This window comes from Fukomys damarensis, unplaced genomic scaffold, assembly GCF_012274545.1.
Source record: "Fukomys damarensis isolate Sample0158 unplaced genomic scaffold, DMR_v1.0_HiC HiC_scaffold_36, whole genome shotgun sequence".
Lineage (NCBI taxonomy): Eukaryota > Metazoa > Chordata > Mammalia > Rodentia > Bathyergidae > Fukomys > Fukomys damarensis.
Genome location: NW_022900948.1, coordinates 48,535,720 through 48,553,683, shown reverse-complemented (window position 1 = coordinate 48,553,683; position 17,964 = coordinate 48,535,720). Strand labels below are relative to the sequence as shown.

Here is a 17,964-nt window from a genome sequence, read left to right as displayed (position 1 = left end):
CGGTGCCCACCTGCTGGGGGGAGGGGGGGGGGGATGGAGGGCAGCTGAGCACTCCAGGTGGGGGCAGGCTGCAGGTGGACAGGACTCTTCCTGTTTGGACCTGGGCTGTGGGAACTCCTGGGCTCAGCACCAGCCGTGAGGGCGGGCTTGCTGCCCAGGAATCTGTCTGTCCTGACTCAGGAAGCCATGGGCTGCCACTTGAGGACGACCTGGTGACAGGGCAGGGGATGCAGAGGGCTAGGCCGACATGGTGAGGAGGTCTTGGCCTGGCCACCAGAGAAAGGGACACCAGGTGTGGGTCTAGCTCATCAGGCTGCTCACAGCGGAGCCCTGGCCTCCTCATCTCCTCCACCGGCAGGAGCCCGGCGGATGCCCAGCGCCCACACCACCTTTGGTGTGGGGGACTCAGTCAGAGACAGCAGCTATCATGAAGCCTAGTGTGCTCTGTCCCTCTGCTGCCCCATGCTGCTTGTCCCTTCCTGACCCTGAGCTCTGGGTAAGCAGCCAGGCATCCCCCTAGCATGGCTTATGTGGGCATCAAGGCCTGAGGGAGCCCAGGTGCCCCTGGAGCCACTAGGCTGGGGGACAGGAGCTGGCCTAGGGGCTCCCAGCTCTGGCCTCCCAGCACCACCTTCTAGCTCATTCTTAGACTCTGACCCGATCACCCTCTGGGCACAGGCCAGGCCTCTGAATAGCACCCAGTCCTGTGTGCCACCTGCCATGCCTGGGGCTCACAGAACACAGGAGTGCCATCTGCCCCGTGGGGGCTCAGTGTGGCCTTTGGGCTCCTCTTTGGAAGCCAGACTGCCCTATGATGCTATCCACGCAGCCCTGAGCCTCAGACACTCACACCGCCTCGTGTTGGGCAGCCAGTGGCTAGACCAGAGGGACACGTGTTTGCGCTGAGTCCCGGGCAGGGCCACTGAGGGACACAGCAGTGGAGGGGACAGGTGCTAGGATAAGGGGCCATGTTGCCTCCAAGTTGGGGGTAGGGAAGGATGGAGTAGGGTGCTGGGGGCTCTGGATTGGGCAGAGAGGCTGCAGGGAGGGCCAGGGACAAGACAGTCTGCTGACCGTGGATGCCTGGGGGTGTGGGTCTTGCTAGGCAGCTCCTCCCAGCAGCAGATCTCCCCATCTTCTCCCTCTGCCCAGGGGTCTCCCAGCCCAGCTGCTGGTTGCCAGGGGCCACCCCCAGCAGCTCTCCCCTGCATGCTCAGTCTGACTCCCTCTGCGGGGGTCTCCCAGCCCAGCTGCTGGTTGCCAGGGGCCACCCCCAGCAGCTCTCCCCTGCATGCTCAGTCTGCTCTAGATGAAAATCAACACCAGCCAGGGGCCTCCTCTTCCCAGGGCTGGGGTCAGCACCCCCTGGTCCCCCTCGGAAGCTGTCCACAACTCAGGAAAGGATCTGCCATCCCTGTCCCAGATGAAAATGCCCCCACTGACTTAGAGCAGCCCTGGAGCCCTGGAGGGCGTGAGGCTGGAGCGTCCAAGCTGGGGCTTCACTTCTGCTCTGAAGAGGGCCAGGCTGGCCACAGGCATTGACCACAACTTCTCTGAAGCCTCACTGAGATGGCAACAAGGAGTCTGCTGTGTGTGGGAGCACTGGGGATGAACCCAGGGCCTCTGCACTGACCGAGCTACATCCCCATCCCTGTTGTATTTTTTATTTCGAGACAGGACCTGGCTAAGACACTGAGCTGTCCAGGCTGGGCTCACACTTGCCATCCTGCCTCAGCTTCCGAGTCCTGGGATTGCAGACATGTGTCACCAGGCCCAGGTGTTTTCTTTCTCTCTTTAATAGACCATGTCTCACTGTGGGGCCACACTGGAGGACACTGGCTATTCACAAGCTCTATCCCACTGCTTACTAGAGTGCCAGCCCCAGTCGAGGCTGCCCACGGCGGTCCTGGACTCCTGGACTCAAGCCGTCCTGCCCACCGCTGTCTGGGCCGGGATCTGTGCTTGGACTGATCCCAGAGTCCCTGTCTCTGAGGTGGGCAGGCCTCTGTCCCACCCGAGTCCAGCCCTGTCCTCAGGAGAGGCATGGCCCTGGGTGAGATGGTTCTTGGTGTTGGAGGGGGCCCTGGTGGTCTGGAGGCTAGGGTGTCCTCCGCTGTCCCCCTTAAAGGTCTCCACTCAGCCTCGGCCCCATGACCTCAGGCTGTGACCCGCAGCCCCAGACCTGCTCCAGTCCCTAGGAGGTCCTACTCCTGTCTCAACCACCAAAGCAGCGTTGCTCCCCAGCTGCTGGCCCTGGGTTCAGGTCTGGTGACCTTGGGGTGCCAGGGGGGCTGGGCAGGACTCTGCTCTGGCAGGCATGCAGGTGTTGGGAGGAGGAGCCAATCTGAACCACAGAGGCTGCCACCAACCCCAGTGTCTTGCTTTGCTGACTCTGGGGGGTGGCCTCCGGTGCAGGGACCGTGGTAGGAGAAGGTCCTAAGTCCTCCAGAATTTCAGCTCCTCCTCCTGAGCTCCAGATTCCATGCTCAGCCCTCGGGTGGGTGGGCTTCTCTGTTCCCTGACATTGAAGGACAGGGTCAACTTTCGTCCCGCACCTGAGCCCCCTCCCCGTGCAGGAGTGAACGCACACCTGATACCTGAGTCTCACTCCGCTTTCAGGACAGCTGGGGCGCCCCCTGGCTGCAGGGTCGACCCTCCAGGACACTGCCCAGGATGGGAGCCTTGCCACGAAGGCCCAGCTCTGGTCCAAGGGGTTTGCCTGGGGGCCTAGGCGCTGCCTCCAGGTATAAGCCCCTCCCCCAGTATTCCAGAGACCAAGCCTCGGCCTGGTCTTCCCCCCATGCCCCAAGCTCCTGACCTACAGGACTTTCCTGGGAATAGATGAGTGCTCTTGGGTGGGAGGGACCCAGCTTGAGGTGGGCGAGGGTGGCAGAGATCCCCCCTCCATCCCTTGCAAGACCTCTCGGCAGTGACGGAGAGAGTGCGCCCCCTGCTGGTCACATTGTGAATCACAGCTAGGGACTTGAGCGACGTGGGCCGGGCTGTCTGTTCTCGGGACTCCTAGTGTCAGGGCGCCTGCGTTTGGGCTGGGGCAAGGTGGAAGCAGCAACCCTGCCCTGCACGTTGCTTAGCACCCCAGGCCGAAGTCCTCAGATCTAATGGTGCATGGGAAAGTTCTCGGCATTTGGGCTGGGGGCAAGGGCAGAGCCCGAAGCCGGGTGCCTCTGTGGCTCCCTCACCAGCCCCAGGGAGCCCATGGCCCCACTCAGGCACACAAGTGGCTCTGCAGGTATTGAGTTCGGGATCATGGGACCTGGCGGTGCTTGGCCAACTGCCTCTGTTTACCCACCTGCCAGGCCTTGGCTGTCTCCTGTGCCCTCCCTGCTCCAAGCTGGTGCCCTCCACCATAGCTGTTGGTGCCTGAGGCCAGGCTCTGCCAGGGTCTCAGGGAGGGCACTTTAGGGCTGTGCACATCGGGGGCTCCAGGACAAGAGGCAGGGCAAAGGCTCTGGACCCTCTTGCACTGCCCGGGTGCTGGGGGTCTGGGGTGGGGGCCCCAGTGCTGCTCCCCCTCCCCAGCAGGGCGGGGATCTGCCTGGGCGGTGCAGTGTTGTAGGTGAGGCTCCTGGCAAGGGAATAGTGTTCCCAGGCTGCAGAGCGGAGGGAGGCGGAGTCTGCCCAGGTCTCTGGGTTTCTCTGGCAACCTCTGGGTGGGGTGGCTCCTCCACACCTCCAGCACCTGGGCACTTGCCGTGGCGGCTCCCAGCTCAGGGCTGCTGGTCCCAGGCCATGGCCTCTGCTGAGTGCCCTCCCATAGCCAGGGAGCCCCGGAGCTGTCCAGAGGGTAAGTGCCGGGCAGCTGCTGAGCCCCATCTGTCCACCGGCACCTTGGGGTGCCAGGGTGCCGTGGGAGGGCAGAGGCAGGTGGGGAAAGAGCAGGCTTTCCTTCTCCCCTAGACTTGTCCTAACACAGAGGGGTCCCCTCCCCTGTCCAGTTCAGAAGCAGCCTGGTTGGGTCCATCCTCCCTTACCTGGAGGACTCGGGTCCCACTGTGGGCCCACACATGGGCTCACCTTCACATCGCTGCAGCCAGGTGGTAATCCCAGAGTCTTGGGTGGCTGAGGCGGGAAGATTGCATTTGAGGCCAGCTGGGGCCACTTATAGAGGCCTTGTCTCAAAAGAATTGGAAAAGAAAAGAAAAAGAGCTGGAGTTCTGTAGTGAGCACTTGCGTAGCACCTGCAAGGTCCTGGGCTCTGTCCTGGGACTACACAACTTGGACCAAATCAACACTGCCCGGCCCCTGGCCATGGTGGGGAGGGAGAGGCTCGGGCTAAGAAGGCTGACTTGGCACCATTACCCTCTGGTGCTGGCTCATTTTCCTGGCCCTGCCAGGAGCCTCTCCTCCAGGTCTGTGAGGTGGAGGCTGAGGGAGCTGTGGAAGAAAACCCAGGGTCCCGGAGGCCTTGGCCTCTGTGGCCACTCTGAGCCCCTGCAGACAGCAACTGTGGCCCCAGGCTCCTTTCCTGGGTGACTGTCCCTTGCCAGGGTGGCCAGGAGGCTGCTTGGGTCTCTTGCTTCCCTTGAGAGGTCACGCCAGGCATGTGCCTGGGGGACACTGTGGCCTCAGCTGGTAGACACAGCGAGCCCCTGCCTGGCCAGCCCACACAGCACAGAGGGGCAGCACCCGGGGCGGCAGGGCTGGGCTCCCTGCTGCAGCATCCCTGGGTCCTGGCCTACTGGCCTCCCTGGAGCATGGGCAGGGCCGTCAGGGGCTTCCAGCCCTTGGAGGCTGAGCCCCAGGGTGGATAGGAGGGGAAGTGGGGAAGCTCGGGACAGCCTCTTGGCCCTGCAGCACATCCACCTGGCCTCCGAGGCACATCCTCCTCAGAGCAGTCTTCTCCAGTCTTCCCTGTGCCACTCTGTCCCCACCCTTGCATCTGCCACTGTGGTGTGGGCCTTGCCCTGGGGGCAGGTGGGCGAAGGGCACAGTTGGCTGGAGGGATGGCTGCTTCGCCCCGCAAAGGCTCTGCAGAGCACTGTAGGGCGCGTGTTGCATGTGCAGCCTGTGGTGTGTCGGGCGCAGCGTGCTGTGTGTGTGGCGTGTTGTGGGTGCGCTGTGTGCTGTGCTGTGGACAGCAGAGGAGCCTGCGCTTTGCACAGGGTGACCCACCCCGTGATCCTGTGGGCGCTCCAGGCCCTGACCCTTTCCTGGTGGCTCAGGGCACGGCCACGGCAGCCGGAGATCCTGTCAGGCACACACGGCGGCGGCTGGGTGCCATGCCGACACCCAGGCCCAACGCTGTTGCCATGGAGGGTGCTGGCATCAGGCCCTGGGGCCCGGGCGGTGGGCGTGGTGCCCTCCCCTCGCTGAGGTGGAGAGGAGTAAACACTGTCGCTACCTAACCAGCTCCAGAAGCCACCCTGCCAGCCTGCCCCTGCGGAGGGCAGCAGGAGAGGCTGAGCCCGTGCAAGTCACAGCTGGAGGTGGCACCTCCAGCAACACCCTGGGGGCAGTGGTGGGGCTAGGCTGGACAAGAACCAAGGTGCCAGGGCTCCTGACCCACTGCATCCAGCCGGGGGTCCTCCCAGGAGCCTGACCACGAGGGCTGAGGTCCTGCTACTCCCCAAGGGGCGAACACAGCCCAATGGTGGGTAGGGGGCCTTGCCCGAGGCCCCTGTGGGCACCTGGCATGGTGGCCTCTGTGCCCACCATCTGCAGGGCAGGGAGGGTTCCTCTGCGGCTCCAGGAAGTGGCCCACAGGCCCCGAGACTCCCAGCAGCAGCTGTTCTTTCCTGTCCCGGGGTGGCAGGCGGTAGGGATACCTTGGCCTCTGTCCCCACCAGGCTGTGTGATGGGCTGAGCCCCAACCCCCGTAAAGTGGGGGTGCCAGCGGGGCTCCCCTCACCGGGTGCTCCTTGAACCTCTGGTCCTGCCGGGCTCTTCTGGGGGCCTCGCTGCTCCTAACCACCCTGAGGTAGACCCAGCAGGTGGCTGTCCTGGGGGCAGCGGGCTGTGCAGGGCTGAGCTGGGCCAAGACCTGGACATCAGCAGAGGGTACCTTGCCTTGGGAGCTGCCCTGTCCCTGGTTGACAGGAGGACGGACCTGGGAGTTGTGTCCCAGCACACAGGCAGCCACGCAACTCTGGCGTTGGGTTTTATTTTCTGTTCACTGGGCATCTGTTTTCATGGCTCTGCACTCGCATGTAACATGGCTGCTCCTTGTATTAAGATGACACACTGGGGCCTCCAGTGTGCAGGGGACGGCCTGACGCTGGGCCCTCTTCCTGCTGAGGGCAGAGCCCCGGAGCAGGGGAGGAGAAGACGTCCGTTCTCAGCTCCTCTCCTGCTCTTGATGACTCTGTTCTCTCCCACGTGGAAGCCAGGCCCTCAGCCGCATTGGGGACCTGAAGGCCCAGCAGCAAGAGGTGGCCATGCTCTGGTGGCCAGCGGGTGCCAGGGCTGCAGGGCCAGGCCTGGCGCACAGGTTCTTCAGGGCAGCAGGGTGGGTGGGTGGTTGGTGGGGTGGCTCCCCAGGAATGGAGGGAAGCCTGAGGGGGAGCAGTCCTCTAGTGCTGCCCACAGCTGTCCAGGCTCCCAGGCGTCCCCTGTGGTCACCCTGCTGTCCCCCAGCTTCCCCGGGACCTGCCTCTCAAGGACCACACTGCCTGCCCCTGCAGCCAGTGCCCAGAAGGCCCTATCCAGCCTTGCCCAGGTCACGGCTCACACTTGGAGACTGCCGATCTCTTGTAAATGTCACCAAGGGACAGGTGTGTGGGGTCTGCTCCGTTTCAGCCTTGAGGGGTGACGTTCCCAGCGGAGCCGAGCAGCCAGGCCAGCACTGGACACCGGGCTGGGTGGACAAGGCAGAGCCGGACGGTGCTGCCAGGGGGACCTGGCCACAGAGGTACTGGCTGTGAGAGAGGGGAGGGGCGGGGGTGCACAGGCGGTGACACATCTCATTCCAGGTAGAGCCTGACCTTGGCATCTGCCCCTCCTCTCAGAGCCCAGGGCCTTAGGAGCAGCCCTGGTTGGGCAGGTGCAGCTCATTAGTGAGCACAGCCTGGCACACAGGAGCACCCACCCCAGAGCTGCAAACCAAACAAACATCCTGAGTGTTCTCCATACCACCTAGAACCTTTCTCTGGGGACACCTGGGAAGGAAGGGGCACTTTGGGGTCCCCCAGCCCTTCACGCCTCTGCCCAAGGTAAGCCTGAGGCTGGTGCTGAGCCCAGGGCCCTGAGCACACAGCCTGCCTCCTCCCCTCCATGCTGCCCGGCCAGGGCCACTGAAGGAGGCTGGAAGCCCCTGCGGTGATTCCTCAGAGCAGCAGGACTGAGGCCTGACCTAGGGCTCCCAGTCCTGGGCAGCATCTGGGGTGCAGGTGGAGCCCACACCCATCATGAGTGACATGGGGTTATTATGCTGTCACCAGGCTGCCTGGAATTCTTCTCACCCTGGGAGGCGGCTTATTAGGAAGCCCCACCTGCTGCTGCCAGTGGGCCTGTACCCACCGCCCCCATTTCAGTGACCGTCCTAAGGCTTACCCTCAGGCCAGGATCTGGGTTGGCAGCACCAGGCATCCCAAGCAGCCATGGGTGTCCAGCTGTAGGCATTCAGGCCGCCATGTGACAGCGCCACCCCACCTCAGCTTCATGCCCACCCCGATCCTGGGCATGCTGCCCACCTGTCCAGGGGGTGCACTGCAGCCCTGCACCAGGGGGGCCCCACAGCTGGGCCTGTCCTGCCCCAGGGCTCTGGGGAGAGAGGGCCCCGGGCAGGCTGGCTCAGAGCACAGGTAGGGACAGCATGGGCTGGGGGCACTTGCTGCCTGCGTGGGGTCAGCACGGGACCAGGCCTGGCTCTTCCAGCCTCAGGTCCCCATCTGGACACTGGGCTGGTCCTCATAGGGTGTGGACAGGGTCTGAGGCCAGCAGAGCCTCTCTCTGACCCTCCTACCCTCCAGTGACAGTGTCCTCCAGGGACGGTGGGCTTGGCTGAGACGCTCTGCTTACGTTTGTCCCTTTCTCCAAGGGAAGACGGTCTCCGTCCGCCTGTGGCTGAGGACCATGCCGTGGCCCTGCTGCAGTGGCCTGGGCCGGCCCAGCAGCCAGGTGCTCTTGGGACACCTCCTGCCCTGGCCTGGTCAGATGACAGTGACGCTGAGGGGCCGGGGCTGAGTCCGAGGGGCACAGCCTGCAGCCTGCCAATGTGGTCCGTCGGCCAGGAGGCCAGGGACAGGGACAGCTCAGTATCCTCTGGGCGCCTGTCTGGCTCCTCAGGGGGCCATGTGTCTCGTGCTCCTCCCTACTGGCCCTGGAAGGAGGGGCCATCCCGGGTGCCAGGGTCACAGCGGCGGCCCAGAAAGAGTGACACACGGCTGGAGCGGCTGAGGGACCGGATCCGCCAGCAGGTGCGGGGGCAGGTGAACTGCGCCTCCCTTGGCACCTCAGCCCCCTCCAGCGCCTCGCGCCTCTGTTCTGCCTCCATGCAAGAACTGCGCCCCGTGGCACCTCAGCCCCCTCCAGCGCCTCGCGCCTCTGTTCTGCCTCCATGTCGGCGCCCCAGAGGACCCGCAAGGTGACAGGCACGCTTCCAGCCCCCACACACCCAGGTCTGTGGCAGCACCGGGCGAGGGATGGCGGGAGGGAGCTGAGCCCTGGGCCCCAGAGAACAGAGCGGGGAGGCTGGGGGCTCTCAGTCACTTTCTCCCTGCTGGGACATGGAACCTGACACCCTAACCCTAAAGGAGGAGAGGTCTGTTTTGGCTCAGCTGGCAGAGGTTTCAGCCCAAGGTGGGCTGGCTCCAAGCCAGGGTGGCAGGGCAGAGGGCACGGGTGGAGGGAGCTGCTCTGGGCATGACTGCAGGAGGGCAGGAGGCAGAGGAAGAGCCAGGAGCGGGGCAGGGAGTGGAACCTTCCCAGGCCTCGCCCCCGGGGCCTGCCGCCTCCTATGGGGAGCACGTCAGCTGTGGCCCGTGGTCCCATCACCTTCCAAGATCGCAGGGGGCTGGCGGGAGACGTGAGGGGGCTCCAAGCCCAGCCTAGGACAAGGCAGACACACTGAGGAGGAAGAGTGGGGACAGTGAGGCCTGCAGGAGCCCCCGGGGTCCTGAGCCTGGGCCTGGCCTCTGTCCCTGCTCCCAGGCCATGGACAAGAGTTTAAACAGACAGCAGCAGCCAGGGCATCCTGAAGGCCAGCACAGCACTTAGGGTCACTTCCTTCCCTCAGCAAAGACAGTGCCAGGTCCGGGGGCGTGGGTGAGCTGCATCTGTGAGGGGTGCAGAGCCTGCCTAGGTGCCTATCCCCACCCAAGGAGGTGGGAGATGTTACCATCTTTTTTAGAAAGAGTTTATCTTTAAAAAGCATGTGAGATACACATAATATAAAAATTTATCAGCTGGATACAGAGGCACATAACTATAATCCGCACAAGTAGGGAGGCTAAGGCAGCCCGGACAATTTATTGAGACCTTATCTCAGATTAGAAGCAAACAAAAGAAAGGCCTGAGGCACCCATGGGGCCCCGGATTCTATCTCCATTGCTGGGGGAAATAAATGCACAAGTGGATTTTTTTTTTTTGGTAGCAGGGATTGAACTCAGGACCTTGAGCTTGCAAGGCATGTGGCAGAACCACTGAGCTAAATCCCTGGCCCTGGATTTTTTTTTTTTTAATGTTTTGGCTTCTTGATTTTTGAGGCAGGGTCTCCTTGTGTAGTTCAGGCTGGCCTTGAACTCACTATGTAGCCCATGCTGGCCTCGAGCTTGCAGTGATCCTTCTGCCTCAGCCTCCGCAGTGCTGAGATCACAGTTGTGCACCACCATGCCTGGCTGCACGAACAAGATTTCAAGCTTGGGCTGTGAGCCCCCTGCCAGTGTGTGGTCCAGGGTGTGCTGGGCGTTCTCCGCTGGGTGCTGGAGTTGCCACAGGGAACGGCTCATGTGGCGCTGGCTGGCGTGAGCTTCCCAGTGTGTGCCGTGGTTGTGCAGGCTGCGCTCCTGCACACGGGCCAACCTCGTCCTGGGTTCTGCCCGGAATCTCTTCCCCACACACCCCGTCACCCTGCTCCAGGCTTTGGCATCCACATGACTGAGCCCCAAGGGGAAGGCCAGGCGCTGTCCCGGGCCACCCAGCACCGGGCTGCAGGTGAGTGAGTGGCTCCAGGGCGGGTACCGCATGCTGGGCCCCATGCAGAGGCAGCGAGGCCCAGGGCACCCTGGCTGGGAAGGGCTCAGGGATGTGGATGGAGGCAGCTGCCTGTCTTGAGCTGGGCTCTAACCCTCTGCCCTCAGGAAGGACTCCAGGCAGCCCAGCAGGACAGAGAGTTGGGTGGGCATCCCCGAAAGTCCAGGTTGTCCCTGTGTACCCCATGCCTGCCTCTCCTGGGCTTGCTGGTCCATCTCTGAGGCGGGGCACTGCCCTCCGGGGAAGCCTGGCCTGAGGTGAAGGGCAGTGGTGGCTCTGCAGATGTCGGACAGTGGTTCGGGCCCAGGCGATGCCAGGGCCCAGGGCACGGCCACTCTACTCCCGCCCGTGTTCCTCACAGTGCTGGGGCCTTGGCCTCCTTCAGCTGGGTGGAACTTGCAGAGGGTCCTGAGCCATAGCGGCTGGCAGCTGGGTCGGGCAAGCTCTGTCTGAGGGAGCCCGGTGTGGAGTCTGTATCCCAAGCTGGAGAGGGGACCCCAAGAGGCTCTGGGGGTGGGAGGAGGCTGGGGTCAGAGCTCGGGTGGCCTGGATGTCCTTGGCTCGTGGGATCTGCGGCAAGGGTCTTCCGTGGGGTGGTGGGTGGAGGACAGTGGCTAGGGATGCCCTGGGCAGCAGCCATAAGTATGTGTGCGGTGTGTGGCCAGTGGTGGGTGTGCAGGGTGGGGACAGCCGGAGAGGGGCCTGTGCTGTTACTTCATGGAGACAAATGGTTTTGCTGGCCTTGGGGTCATGGCCAAGCGCAGGGTTGCTTGGTGACACTGGTCACCTGTCTTTTGGGGGACTCAGGGGTCTTGGGGCAGGTTCCCTCTCCATCCATGCCAGTGCAGCCTCTGGGCTCCCTGCCAGGCTCTGTGTCTGCACCCTGTGCTGGCACCAAAGTGCTCAGATGGTGCCTGGAACCAGGACAGTGGGCACCTGGGACTGGGTCTCCCATGCTGGCCCTGCACATGCTGGAGATGTGGCAAGAACTCAGCCCGGGAACCTGGTCACCTTGCCTGCTCCAGCCCCTGGTCCTCTCCCCAGCCTGCTCACCAATGCACAGTGGGGCTCACTTCGCCCTTTATTCATCAGTAAACAGTGAGGAGGGCCTGCCGCTCATCTCCTGGCCTCAGGCCCTCTCTCCTCCTACTCAAGCTCCCCAGGACAAAACCAGAAGGACCAGGAGCCGCTCCTGCAGAAGGGACAAAGCCCCCAGGTTGCCCTTGCCCAGCAGAGCTGCCAAAGGGAAAGGTGAGCTTCACTCCTTGGGGCTCTGGCTGCCCAGGACACGGTCCCTGGGGTCTGCAGGGCCTGGCTGGGTGTCGGCACCTAGTCTTGGGGATCTTGCACCCCCAGTTCACACTGTGCAGTGTGGCATCCCTTGTGATGAAGCGAAAGCGCACTGGTCCCTAGATTCACTGCTGCAGGCACGCAGCCTGCAGGGACATGGCGTGCTGGCAGGTCTGAGGGCGCAAGCCAGAGGGTGTCTGCGGGTCCCTTAAATTCATGACTGGCTGCTCCGTGACATTGGGAGTGGGGGCAGGGGAATTTCTACTTGAGGTCCCCACCCCAGGGTCTGGGCCCTGCAAAGACCCTGGTGCTGGGCCTTGGGTGTGGTTTTCAGAGCTTGTGGGGTGGGCCCCTAGGTGAGTCCCTGGAAGCAGGTGTACTGCAAAGCTGAGGCTGAAGGAGTCTCTCTGGCCTGCCCCGGACCATTCAGGCGGGCAGAGCCGGGACCTGCTCAATGCCTGTGTTCCAAACCTGAGAGCAGCTGTTTGCCTCTGGGGTCTGGGAACAGCACCAGGAGCCCCAGGTGGGGAGGCCAAGGCACCCTGGGGGACAGGAGGCCGAGTAGGACCCTGTGTGTGACCCCAGGGCCAGGCACAGGTTCCTGCCCAGCAAGGTTAGTGCCTCTACCCCCAGGCACAGCATGGCTTTCAGACGGAAGAATCTGTACATGGGCTCTGCTGGGCGACAGGTCCCCAGAGGTGGGAAGCTCCTGGGGGCCACGTGACATGTGTCTACCAGGTGGGCAGAGGTGACCCCGGACAGAAGAAACCCCCACCAGAAAAAGTGTGGGACACTGGAGCCCCCCAAATGCACAAGATGTGCCCCTGTCCGTGTCATCACCCCACCCCAGCTTTTTGGTTTGTTTGGGTTAATGGCTCTCTTGAAAAATGGCCTGCCTGCTGCCTGACATGGGGTCGGGAGGGCGTGCCATGGGCCACATCCATCATCGTGAGCTCTGTGTCAGCCCGGCGGTGGTCACCATTAGTTTCTGTCAGTGACGAAGTCGCAGCTGGGCTAAGGAGAGATGAGTCTGGGTTCAGGGGTCAGAGCCACCGGACTTGGGAATTGGATGAATTGGAAATTTGCTGTAGTTAACAAAAAATTAAATCACAATAGTTATAAAATATTCATCCATCCGGGCCAGAGGAAAATGAAGCCTGATCTTTAATTTCCGATTATACCACCTCGCTTTGCATTTTTTATCATAGATTAGGTTGGCCTGGAGCTGTGACAGGGCACCTGGGGACTTCATCCATTTCCACAGATTAAAAAATCCCCTCATAAAAAAATTAATTGCCATTAAACTGCTCAGCAGAAGAAAAAATGTGCCCGCCAGGACCCATTTATCGACTAGAACCCCTCTGCCGGGCTGATGGGGAGCTGGCTGTGTGACGGAGGGGCCTGGGGGTGCAGGCCATGTGCCGTTGGCCTCCCTGCCGTGGTCCCAGCTCTTGGCCCAGTTGCAGGGCAGTAAGGCCAGTTTTGTGTGCAGAACACCTGCAGGGCACAGCGGAGAAGCTATGCATCTGGTCTTCACGCCCAACCCACTCACACCCACGTGTGAACAGTTGGGCTATGCCAGCAGAATCCAGACCTCCTCTCAGGCCACCTGCTAAAAGGTCACTCAGCATTTGGTGCAACTTGGGAGGCTGAGGCAGGAGGACTGCAAGTTTGGGGCCAGCCTGAGCAACTCAGTGAGAACCTATCTCTAAGCTAAAAAGCAAAGAGGGCTGGGTTCAAAGCTGGTAACTGCCCTTTGACTTTGGTGGCCCTGAGGGAGGTGCTGTTGGGCACACTCCCCATTTAGGGTTTGAAAGCCCAAGGTCCAAGCTGGTGAGTGGTGGGGCTGGACTCCCTGAGGCCAACTGTTGGCTCCCTGGCCCAGAGTTCCAGTCCACAGAGAGGCTGGGCCCAGGCTCCCTCCTGGAGACGACTCTCAGGCCCGTGGCTGATGACAACAGTTTGTGGAAGGGAGGACAGTGGCCTGTCTGCACCCAGGCCCCAGCGTGAGCCCGGCGCATGCCAGCAGTGTGGGCAGGTACTACTCAGGGGGCCCTCAGAGCTGCCGGGCTGGCTGGCCTGAGTGTGTGTGTGTGTGTGTGTGTGTGTGTGTGCGTGTGCGTGCGCGTGCACGCGCACGTGACCAGTGTGGCCCGTGGTCTACTTCCAACTCTGCTGGGCCCGTCTGGACAGGTCTGTAGCGGTGACGGACCTCGGTGGAATTGGGGACGACACCCTGGGACTGTGAAGCAAGGCCTTGGCGGGTGACATGGATGGTGTGTCGTTTATTAGGGGGGCTCCTTCCTGCTGGGGACGCGGCGGGGCCTTTGTCTCTGTGGCCTCACAGATGCCCTGCTGGGGCCTCTGAGCCTGACCAACTTCACAGGGCTTGATCTCGGGGGTCGCCTGACACCCCGAATGTGTGGGTACAGCCGGGGCAGGGTGCCCAGTGTGGTTTCTCGCCACAGCCTTTGCTGTGGACCCGGGCCCAGCTGGTAGCCCTACTAAAAGCTGCCAGGGCCAGGTTTGCCATCCTTGCTGTACTGAGGAGGACATGAGGGTCAGAGCTGCAAGGCACCTGCTCCTGGCACCCTGAGGTGACACTGGCCTTGTGTTGGCCGGCCGGGCAGGCAGAGGCTGTGCCAGGCTGGGAATGAGCCCTCCACATGCTGAGGCCCACACACTGGCCATGCGTGTTCTTTCTGTCCAAGACCCCGAGTCTGTTGGTGTCCGTGCCTGGAGGAGAGGACAAGAGCTGGCCAGACTGCTGCTGGGGCCACCTCCTGCCCGGCCCACACTCCGGAGCACCGGCCCCACTATGGGACTAGGTACCTCCGCCTGTGCCAGGCTGTGCCCCACTCTGTCACAGTGCCCGAGGGTGGGCACAGAGCAGAGATGCCCATGTCCACGCCATGGAGAGGGAGGAGGCCGGTCCTCCCCAAGACCTGCCAATTACCCTGCACAGGGGATCGGGGAGTAATGACTTTACAACTGTAGGGCAAGGAATCCTGTCCCCAGAGGTGCCACATGGTGCCACCAGGGCTTTCCTGACAGGACCAGGGCAGGCAGGAGCTGCTGCTCCTATGGCCTCGTCCCCTGCCTGTGTGTCCCTGTGAGTGTTAAGAGCAGCGTGGGCAGCTTGCCCAGTCATGGCCCTGCCCTCCCTGGCTGATGTGTGTCTGTGATGAGCACGAGGTCTACAGGTGCCACCCCATGGCCCGACATACTTGTCACTGCAGGGGACAGCAAGGCCACAGCAGCCAAGGGCTCATTGGCCCACACACGGCCACACAGGCCCACTGCGGCCCTCAGTGACCCACAGGAGTCCGAGAACACAGCCTTCCTGGCTTCCCACGGACAGCAGGCATCGATCCAGAGCACCATGGCCGTCCTACAAGGTCTCCGCCAGCAAACCCAGGCTAAGCTGGAACTGGCCCAGGGCCCTGAGGCTGGACAGAAGCGCAGGCCGTTGAAGCTGAAACCACAGAACCTGGGCCAGCGGGGTCCCTGGAGCAAGCAGCGCAAGCAGGGCGCCTTCCCACAGAGGCCTTGGGTAGTGACAGAGCAGACGCGCTCCTCCTCAGACAGGGCCAGGCGCTCCCCACCCCAGCACCCTGTGAGCACCTTGGGGGAGTGGGAACCCTGTCACCAGCAGGCCTGTGCAGCCGGAGGATGGGACACCTCCTTCCAGAAACCTCCGAGTCCCCCCGAGAAGCTGAGCCCCTCTTCTCAGCGGCCTTGGAGCGCCCTGGCCGGTCAGGCCGGTCCTCAACGAGTCTGGGTGGACGGCGAAGACCGGGAGGTTCCTGTCCCCAGACCACGGCACCCTCTGGAAAGACCGTATCCGGCCCCTCAGCACCCCTGGAGTGGCTCCTTCCTGCAAAGGGTTGGATCTGCCTGCAAGGGCAGAGGCGCTGTCACCCCTCCTTCGAAAGCCAAGCAGGCCTGGCCACGGAGCCTACCAGGGAAGGAGCCGGGTACAGAGTCATGCCCACCCCACCTGCAGCCCCGGGGGCTCTTGGGCCGGCCGCACAGCTCCGAGGCCCTGTGCGATTTCATGTACCAGAAGACACAGGCACGGTGGCAGCAGGCCCTGCAGCAGGTGGTTGCAGCCACGGACGCGCTCGAGCGGAGGAGCCAGCGGCTACAGGAGGTCTACCGGAAGCAGAGGGAGGCCATGCAGGGCCAGGCGGTCCCTGTGGTCTCCCAGATGAGCCCCGGCATTGTCACCTTCGTCCCCAGTTCCGCACAGTCAGGGGTATGTGCCCGGGGCCACTGCTTCCACCAGTGTGGGTGCAGCCAGGGCACCTGGAGCCATGTCCCTGGGGTCAGTGGGGTTCCTGCCGAGGCAGCTCCCGAAGGGAGGTCCCCAGGTCCCCGAAAAGCTTTGAGAACCCAGCCTGAGAACTAGAGGAGGCCGGCTGGCTCTGAGGTGCAGGATGGGACTCTGCAGCCTCCGTCCCGACTCTGACTGCAGCCACTGCATTAGGTCCTGAAGGCCCCCAGGAGCCCGGAGCCACGAGAGCTGGGGCGGAGCACGGTGACGTCGGGGAAGGTCCTGGGGGACCAGGAGGTGCCGGGCAGGTGGGTGCAGAGGTGTGGGGAGCCGGGTGGAAGACATTGCCCGTGATGGGAAAGGGTCTTGGGGGCTTCCTGCCACCACCCCCAGGGATGCTTGGAGCGACCCCGCCACCATTTTCACAGAAGGGAACTTAAATCGCCAGCTTTCAAGTACATGGCCGGGTGTCACAGGGGGCCTGGTTCTGGGGCACTCTGTCCCCCAGAAAGGGCCCCATGCTCAAAGCTGCCACCCTATCCTTCTATCCTGCCCCTGGGGAACGGCTTTCAGCTTGTTCTGCCACAGGTTCTCCTCGCCCGGGTGTACCTTAGCTGGACCCTGTCTTGTAGGTAAATAAACAAATAGGGCCGGGATGCAGCTCATTGGTAGACCCTGGTACTACTCCCCAAAAAAAGAAAAAGAGAAAAAGCCAGGGTCCTGTCTCCCCACGTCCTGGTGTTCTTCCATGTTGTTGTGTGACCCAGGACCTCGTTCCTGCTATGGCTGGGGACTTCCTTCCTACACACACCCTGCTTACCCACAATTCCTCATTGGTCACTGGTTGTTCCCCTTTGGCCACTTTGACTCTTACTGCTATGAACGTGCTAGGCATGTACTTGTTGGGATCCTTGCTTTTACTTCTCTGGGGTGTATACCTGGGGCTTTGAGCCATAATCCTGAATGGTATACTTTCTTGTGTGTGTGAGATAGGGTCTCACTTTGTAATCCAGGCTTCCCTCAGACTCAGGGCAATCCTCCTGCCTCAGCCTGCTGAGTGCTGGGATTATGGGTGGCCTGAAGAGTATACTCTTGAATGCCATAATCCCAGATACTGAAATCTCAAAAGATCAAAACTCCCTAAAATCTGAAGTCCTAAGATTTAAATTCCAAAACTATAACTCTGGCCAAAAATATTTGAGGTGTTCTTCTCAGGACTCTGGAGGCTGAGGCAGGAAGATCACAAATTCAAGGCCAGACTGGACTACCTCGTGAGTTCAAGGCTAGCCTGGATTACATATTGAAGCCCTATCTCAAAAAACAGTTTTAAAAAAGTGTTAAAATATGCATACCGTAGAATTTGATCCCCAAGCCATCTGGATTTGCTTTTAAGTTTCTTTTTAGCTGAAACATAAAAACATAAGAATTGTGCATTCGAGTGGGATGCCATGGGATGCGCCAACACGAGCATACACTGCAGTGTTAAACTCAGTGCAGTGTAACCATTGCCTCTAACTTTTTCCCGTGGAGCCTTTCAAAAGCGTTTCTTCTGGCTTTTTGAAACATACAGCATCACATTGTACTCTGTAGTTCCTCCACTGTGCAGTCACCCCCAGTAACCCCCAGAGCTGCTCGACCTACCTGGGAATTAGGACCTGTCCAACACCCTCTGTTTATTTTTTTATTTTTATGGAGATGGTGGGGTCTCACTGTGTAGTTCAAACTGGACTTGAACTCACTGTGTAGCCCACTGAGTGGCTGCAGACTCGCAGCCGTCCTCCTGCCTCAGCCTCCTGAGTGCTGGGATCTCAGGCATGCACCATGCCGCCAGGCACCACCCACCCACAGCAACTCTCATCTCCCCACGCCAACACCTCCTCCCTGGCCCCTGACATCCAGTCTACTGCTGTCCCAGATCTGCAGACTCCAGGGACCCCTTATGAGTGGGGTCACTCAGGACTTGTCCTTTGGGGGCTGGCTCATTTCCTTGCAGGCCACCCACATGGTAGCAGGTGTCAGACTTCAGGGCCCCAAGGTGCCTGTTTGTCTGTCCACACCCGTGGACACACCTGTGGGTTCTGCCTCTGTCTCCCGGGGTGGCTGGGCCGAGCGTCTACTCTTCTCTTCCATCCTGCAGCTTCTGTCTGTGTCTGAACAGAGCTTGGAACCGCCCGGAAATGCCCCTGCCCGTGTCTGCCGCTTCCTCGCATCCGGCCCGGGGGCTGCATGTCTGCCTGGACCCGCAGGCG

The 17,964-nt window shown here is 61.8% G+C and overlaps 1 protein-coding gene across 1 annotated transcript in view; it reads left to right on the top strand.

Annotated features, from left to right (window-relative positions):
• Positions 1–6,471: 6,471 nt before the first annotated feature.
• The window catches only part of Ccdc187 (coiled-coil domain containing 187), a 30,633-nt gene continuing 19,140 nt past the window's right edge, over positions 6,472–17,964 (top strand). Inside the window, 10 exon segments of the mRNA XM_033759005.1 lie at positions 6,472–7,760; positions 7,997–8,453; positions 8,456–8,576; positions 10,036–10,110; positions 11,305–11,400; positions 12,073–12,189; positions 14,037–14,267; positions 14,679–15,697; positions 15,929–16,023; positions 17,853–17,961. Coding sequence (XP_033614896.1) covers positions 7,618–7,760; positions 7,997–8,453; positions 8,456–8,576; positions 10,036–10,110; positions 11,305–11,400; positions 12,073–12,189; positions 14,037–14,267; positions 14,679–15,697; positions 15,929–16,023; positions 17,853–17,961 — 2,463 coding nt within the window. The 5' untranslated portion in view covers positions 6,472–7,617.